This window comes from Lactuca serriola, chromosome 4 (genome assembly GCF_051521515.1).
Source record: "Lactuca serriola cultivar US96UC23 chromosome 4, Lser_US96UC23_V15, whole genome shotgun sequence".
Taxonomy (NCBI): domain Eukaryota; kingdom Viridiplantae; phylum Streptophyta; class Magnoliopsida; order Asterales; family Asteraceae; genus Lactuca; species Lactuca serriola.
In genome coordinates, this window is record NC_136411.1 from 137,568,598 (window position 1) to 137,576,261 (window position 7,664).

Here is a 7,664-nt window from a genome sequence, read left to right on the forward strand (position 1 = left end):
TTGGCCTGGTTATGTGTTGGTGATGAGGTTTATCTGGATGGTATGTTATGTGTATGGTAGGGATTAGTTTCCCTGACAGTGGTCCTTAGGACCCAAGGGTAGGTTAGTACCCAGATATGCATGACTGTATGCTTATATCTGGTGATTGTATGCTAGTGGTAGGAGTGAAATAGTCCCCAGTTACCAGTTGAAAGATACCGATGAAGGATACCGGTTGAAAGATACCGATGTTGATTACCAGTTGAAAGATACTGATGATGGTTACCGGTTGAAAGATACCGATGATGGTTACCGGTTGAAAGATACCGATGAAGGTTACCGGTCGAAAGATACCGATGAAGGTTACTGATTGAAAGATACCAACGATATTGTAGGGTATGTGGTATGATGGGGGAACTCACTAAGCTTTGTGCTTACAGTTTTTGTTTTGGTTTCAAGCACCTCTTCGTCGAAGGGGAAGGAATCGGCGGTGTAGCAGCGCATCACCCACACACACACACTACAAGAAAAACAGGCTTTTACGACGCGCGAACCATGACACGCGTTGTTATATGATACGCAAGAGTGTGTGCCCTAAAAATAATGTCGGATCTCCAAAAATTAGAAGGATTTAGGGCACGCATTCTTGCGCGTCCAAAAATAAGTGTCACATTGAAAATAAAAAAAAATAAAAAAAAAAAAACACGGAGGGCACATAACATAAAATGCGCGTCCTCTAAATATGTCGCTTTATATTTTTTAAATGAAACGCGGGGTCACTTCTTTTGGGGGAAACGAAATTCCAAAAAGTTTAAAAGGCCTGCCATGTTATTACCTTCTTTCCACTGTTCTTCTCTCCCTAACTCAAATACCCCAAAAAACCCTAATATACTCTCCTCTTTTCTCCCACAGCAAACTCGCACCATCACATACCTATGGAGGAGATCGCTACCGGAAAAGTGATCTCTTGTTGCTTCCCTCTAAAGAATTCACGTAAGATCTTTACTTTTCTAATTATATAATTCTTTAATTCTAAATTTTTTTTACTATAAACATTAACATCTATTTGTTCATTTTTAAGAATGCGAGATGATGTTTATAATTTGGAAAATGAAGAACATACGAGGTTGAAGATGATGATGTTTTTGACTGAATTGGATGTTAATCTGAAACAGATGATTAAAGATGCCGATTTTTTACTTATTGAAGAAGCTAATATCAAAGTTTGCTATAAATTGAAAATCAATCAGCAAGTTGAAGTTGTGAAAGTCAAATGTCATAAAGTCAAAATTGAAGTTCGAATATTTCACAGTGAACTTGCTTTTTTAAATCTCATATTTGACTTCATTTTAATTCCATTTCGACGTTCATGGGTTGTTGAATATTTATGTCGGAATTCATGGTTAAAAATCAATTTCAATTTTTAAAATCGATATTGAGTTTTTCAATATCGAATGATGGGGCTGAAGGACTTTTAGGTCTTCGATAGTGAGATTTTAATTTTGCTTCTGTGTTGCTGTTTATCATTCTTTCCGATGGTTTCTCATGTGTTCTCACAGTGATTTTTATTTATGGGTGTTTATGTTTCAGAATTCAAGAACCCCTGGAACTCTTGTTCACGGAAATCAACCCAATAACAGTAATCTAACCACTAGAAGGATTACAACTGTTATTGAATATAGCCGCCCTTTTAAGACCAAGATGGAGTGGAGCAACATGTTTCTTTTATCAACGCTCCCTCCAAAGGTACTCTTGTGTCTTTTTAACCAATGGTTTGTTGCATTTGTTCCCAGACCAATCCGATGAACACAACACCAAGAATCATCTTACACTTTTACATCAACAGGTAGTGGCATTGGAAAACGAAAACATTGTAGAAGATGGACCTGCAACAATTAGTAGTAGACCAATTCTCAAATCTGCATCCATGTATGCCTTTGAATACAAGAATATGCATAATAGGAGGTGACCCAAGTGGTTTATCAGCAGCTTATGCACTAGTTATGATGGGAGTTTATATACTTGTATGCATCACCTACAAACTCTAAATAGGTTTGTGGCAGGAACTGGAAACGCTTCTCTCAGGTAAATAATTAAATCACTTTCTTCTGACAGCATTTAAAGGAAATTAAATTAAACTTTTTTTTTCTTTTACAACATATTCAGATTCATTGATGTTGAACAAGGTCAAAAGCTTCATTTATAAAGGAGCAATTCCGTTGAATCAAGTTTTCCTTATTTAATCTCTTCCATATGTTGTTGTGGTTCTTCAAAGATGCAATCTAGTGGAACATCTTGGATTGTAACTGAATTGAGTTCTGGTCACTGCAGGTTGCTTGATATTAGGAGTGGAAATCGATTATATTCTTTGATGAAATTGATGGACTTGCTCCTATGAGATGAAGCAAACAAGAACAGATTCACAACTCTATTGTCTCAACTCTTCTTGCATTAATGGATGGTTTGGATTCAAGGGGACAAGTGGTTTTAATCGGGGAAACAAACCGGATCGATGCGATTGATGGAGCATTGAGAAGACCCGGTAGATGTGATCGTGAGTTTACTTTCCAATTACCTGGTTTGGATGCACGTGTTGAAATTCTAGATATTCATACAAGAAAATGGAAGCAACCACCTGTAAAAGAGTTGAAATTGGAGCTTGTTGCAAGTTGTGTGGGGTATTGTGGGGCTGATTTGAAAGCTCTTTGTACTGAAGCTGCTATACATGCTTTTTGTGAAAAATACCCTCAGGTTTACACTAGTGATGATAAGTTTTTGATAGATGTTGAATTTGTTGAGGTTGAAAAGAAGCATTTTATGGAAGCCATGTCAGCAATTACACCTGCTGCACATAGAGGTTCGGTTGTACATTCTAGACCTTTTTTTGCTAGTTGTATCGCCATGTCTGCAAAGTCATTTACAGAATGCAATGAGGGTTATATCTGATATCTTTCCAGTTCTTGAAATTTCATCTGAATCGAGTAAATTTTCTATGGTTGTTTCCGGTTTTGCCCTTCCTCTTGTGTACGGACCCGGGCTTCTGTTGTGTGGGATTGAGGGTGTTGGGCTGGTAATTTTTTTCTTCGGTTTTGATATTTTTATTTTTTGTTATTATTTAAATTGTGGAATGATCCTTTTTTGTTTGATAGGATCATTTGGTACCTTCTATTCTACATGAACTGGAAAATTTTCCTGTTCATGCCCTTGGACTTTCTTCTCTTTTATCTGATCCGAGTGCTAAGACACCAAAGGAAGCTTTGGTTCAGGTAATATTAATTACACATATTCCGGCATATATCTTGTTGTGCAACTTGTATGCACATGGCACTCCATGTTACCATTATATGTGTCCAAAACAGGAAAACACCCCACATGACAATGACGAAACAACCCTTGCTAAATCTATGCATAATATATATACATGATACATCTTTCTAACATCGCCACACACACATACATTATCCATTATAGATTACCCAAAATACCCCCCTACTCTTTGTATATGCATGGTTATCTCATATCATATCCTAAGACTTTTTGTTGATTAAAGAAATTAAAACTAACAATTTAAGATAAACAATGGTAACACATTTAAAACATAAAAAGTTAGGGTCCTCCTCTAGAAAAACTAAAAAAGTTAGGGTCACCGTCTAGAAAAACTTCCAAGTTGATTTTTGGTTACAAATCCTATCTTAAATAGTTATGTATAATTACCCTACACCATTGAACAACTTTTGTGGGGACTATTTTCAATAATGGCGATGAGGGCATTTATGTCTTTTTCACAAAAAAGAGATCAAGAGTTAATCTTTGTCCCACCTTTTTGAATTGTACAAAAAATTGCTTTTATTGTTCAATTGACATTGGTTCTAATATATGTCTAATGCATTCCAGATGTACTACAACTTGTTTTATTATGTCATGCATATTAATTACATAGCTTTCTTCATACATGCATAATTGGTCCCAAATTGGTCGAATAGTTATGAAAGATGATCATGCTTATCCTATCTTTTTTCTAGTGATCTTGCATAACCAAGTAACTAACAAGACAAATTAGAAATAGTTTTAAAAACAAAAAAAAATGGTAATCGGTTTTGTAGACATTATTTGTTGGGTTGCCTAAATTTGGGAACCTCTCACTTGACATGACACTTAATATAGTAGAATCTTTCAATATTGTTACTGACAAATTATGCAATTAGTCTCTTTGGTTTGCCAAAACAAGCATGATAAGGACAATTATGATAGTCCATATCTTTTTTTATTTTATTCTAGACTTTTATTCAATTAATTTATAATTTACTTTATTAAGAATTACTTTTTTTTATTTTGCAGTGGGCTATCATGATAGTTTTAGTCCTAGTTAATGGTGTAAAGGATCTCATATACAATCTGATGATTATTCTTCTGCAATCTGTAATTGTATTACATGAAGAAGAATATAAGTTGTGGAAAGGAATGAACTTAAATCTAAGTTGAATTTTATGAGCTTAACGGGTTAAGCGAGAAAACATGGCTTAATGTATTAGAACACTAACCCTTTACATATTTGTCCTTCTTTTTTCCACCCAACTCTTCTCATGTTGAAATTAATTTAAAATTTTAAAACTTGTTAACAATTACTATTACTATTAGTATCTTATCTCTTGACACTTACTCTTTACTTGTGAATTTGTTTTTATTAACAATGCAGGTGACTTCTCGACCACACATGATTCAGAGGACACAGGAGATGCAGGCGAGGAAAAATTGTAAATATTGAAGCTCTGAGTTTATTTCTATTATATTAAAATTTTCTTTTTTTATCATGAGTTATTTGATTGAAAAGAGGACCAATGTGTGTGTTGCATATAACTAAAGTTTCAAACATAATATATATATATATATATATATATATATATATATATATATATATATATATATTCAAAATATACTCTGCATTTTTTTTGAGCAAATAACTTTTTTTTTATGGTGTAGGTTGGTAATTTCAGAGTTGAGCCACCTGGGCTATTCCGTGGGCGGGGGGAACATCCAAAGGTTTGAATGACAACTTTACCCCTTCATTGAATGAATTTTTTAAACTTATTCATTGGAAAAGAAATTTATATAATTAAAAATTTAATAGATGGGAAAGCTGAAAAAACGAATCCTCCAAGTGATATTACCATAAACATCGGAAAGGATGCTCTAATTCCAGAATGTCCAATTCCTGGTGAAAGGTTTGTTTTTTTTCCTACTAGATGCTATTATAATATATGTTGTCACAGGCTGCAAGAGATGTTGGAGCCCTTAGAGAACCGAAGGACAAACTAGAGAAGTGAGTTGAAGAGCTGAGATGGAGATTAGACTTTGAAAAGGATTTGAGGGTATATTTTTTTATATTTCTTGTATCTAATTAGTTTGTAAATTTTTGTTACAACTATTGATTTGTTTTATCTTTCCATGGAACGATTATTTGTATGACATTAAATTTTATGCAATGGATTGTATTTTTTGTATATGATATTTTATTTTTCTATTATAAGACATTAAATACAAATTTAATTTGAAAATTAGTAAATCTATAAATAATATTTTTTTAAATATTTAAAATTATGATATGCAAAAATATGTGTCATCTTCATTTATGACATGGCCTTTCTTGACAGGGACTTTCTTGATACGCATTGCGTGTCATTAACACGCGCGTCGTAAGGTTACGACATGCGAATGCGTGTCGTCTTCCTTTATGATAGGGCTTTCCTTGATACGCATTGCATGTCGTAAACGCGCGTCGTAATTGCACGTTGTAAATGTGCGTCGTCTTTCTTTATGACAGGGCCTTTCTTGATGCGCATTTGCGCGTCGTCTGAGCCTTTTACGACGCGCAATGAGCGTCGTAAAAGGCTGTTTTTCTAGTAGTGACACATGGTTTCCGCAAGAAGTTTTTGGGACTGTACTCTGATTTTCAATACTTTTGATGTTATGGTTTGAAACACAACATTATGATATTGTAATGGAATGTTTTATTGACAATGTTTTGGTAAAATGTTTATTAAATGCGTTAATTCAAAAATGAAATTTTTGGCCTTGAAAATTGGGTCGTTACATAGAGCATTTTTCGGAGTTGTTCGCATCAATGGACTTCGAGGACGAAGTCTAGTTCAAGTGGAGGAGAATTGTAACATTCCGATGATGAGGTATTTTCAGTTTTAACCCTAAGTATGAAGAGTTATTGCAATTTAGCCCTTGTGTATGATAAAGTTTGCAAAGTGGCCCATGATGGCATTTTTTAATTTTTAGGACGGGATCACGTACGCTGGGCGTACGTAGCGTACGTGGGGCGTACGTGTCTGATCCACAAACCCTAATTTTTAGGGTTTGGACCCTATATAAACATCATTAACTCTTAATTGCTCACTCCCCCACTAGCCTCTAATCCTCATTTTATCCATTACAACCCTTATCTCTTATGTGTGTTCCTTTGAGCTCAAAAGTGTGTGTTTATGGTGCCTTTGAAGCAAGGTGAAAGTAGAAGCACCAACTTGGAAGATCGAGACCTTATAGATCCAAGCACACCTCACCTCTAAGCTGCATTTTGAGGTATAAAGTTTTAAACTTGATAATCATATCACTAGATCTTGCTTATGTTTAAAGTTTATGCTTATTAGCACCATATTCTTGGTTATTTTTGTTGGATTAGTGTCTAAGTCCATAACTATAATTGGTATGTACTTGACCGGATTGGCATGGTCTATTTGGGTTGCATGGCATCGGAACAATTTGGATAGACTTGTGTGAGAAAAGGATGTTTATGATTTGTTAATATATTATAAGTTCTAATATATTAATGTGAAATCATATTATTTAATTGGTATTGATCAATAATTAATTTGGAATTAATTTTGTGATCAAAAGGAGACTAATTAAATATATAGGGATACTCCATGGAGGTTTTAACCCATGGAGCATGAAGAATATGGAAAGACATGAGTTACATGGTGTAACCCTAATAGCCACCATATATAAGGAACCCATGGCCCAAGAAATTGGTACTAGTGTGTGTACACATGAGGGCTAGCCGATTTGAGCATAAGAACCTTTTCTCTCAAGTTATTCCAAGTTGTTGGTGATGTTGTGTGAACCATTAGAGGTGTCACACTTGAGGCACTAGGCTCTTAAGCTCCATGGAATCAACCTACATGAAAAGATATGTCTTCTAACTTGTTTATATTACCCAAGTATCAATGATTGTATGTTATTTAGGGTAATACCTTGGAAAGTTCAAGTCTCCATGTATAATAGAGAAAACATAGATCCAAGGTATTTAGGGTTGCATGTACACCATATGAGTGTTAGAATGCTCAAAACCTTTCACTTTTGGGTATAAGCTACCCTAGACCCAATGAGTTATCCTTTTGGACGTTTTAGAGTAGTTGGAGTGATAAAAATATGATATTGTCTCTTAGTTACTCCCCATGCATGAGTTTTGTTGTCTTAATGGCTTAAGATGTTGGGGTTTTTAGTGTTAAGCACTTGATGGCCATGCTATACCATAACATTAGAAACTTTATGGTCCAGGAAAACATTAGGGACTTGGATCTGGTTTTGGACAGAAAGTCTTGATGTACTAAGCACTTAATGAGTTGGTTGGCAGACCAGGTGTGTATGTTGGACATACCCAATGGTACAATGCACGTACA

The 7,664-nt window shown here is 34.8% G+C and overlaps 1 protein-coding gene across 3 annotated transcripts; it reads left to right on the plus strand.

Annotated features, from left to right (window-relative positions):
• The first annotated feature begins 842 nt into the window (after nucleotides 1–842).
• On the plus strand, nucleotides 843–5,485 carry LOC145102620 (ATPase family AAA domain-containing protein At1g05910-like). Of its 3 annotated transcripts, none has more exons than XR_013706195.1 (8): nucleotides 843–972; nucleotides 1,570–1,725; nucleotides 1,826–2,064; nucleotides 2,146–3,049; nucleotides 3,129–3,245; nucleotides 4,676–4,733; nucleotides 4,960–5,019; nucleotides 5,108–5,485. XR_013706195.1 is itself a non-coding variant. In XM_079040067.1 (8 exons), exons 4-6 carry the CDS (start codon nucleotides 2,762–2,764, stop codon nucleotides 4,459–4,461), a joined length of 549 nt encoding a protein of 182 aa, XP_078896193.1. In that variant the 5' UTR covers nucleotides 843–972; nucleotides 1,570–1,725; nucleotides 1,826–2,064; nucleotides 2,311–2,761; the 3' UTR covers nucleotides 4,462–4,733; nucleotides 4,960–5,019; nucleotides 5,108–5,485. The 3 variants fall into 3 exon arrangements, 2 of the variants coding, with proteins under 2 accessions (XP_078896193.1, XP_078896195.1); XM_079040067.1 differs by having other exon boundaries at nucleotides 2,311–3,049; nucleotides 4,318–4,733; XM_079040069.1 differs by having other exon boundaries at nucleotides 2,311–3,049.
• The last annotated feature ends 2,179 nt before the right edge of the window (nucleotides 5,486–7,664 follow it).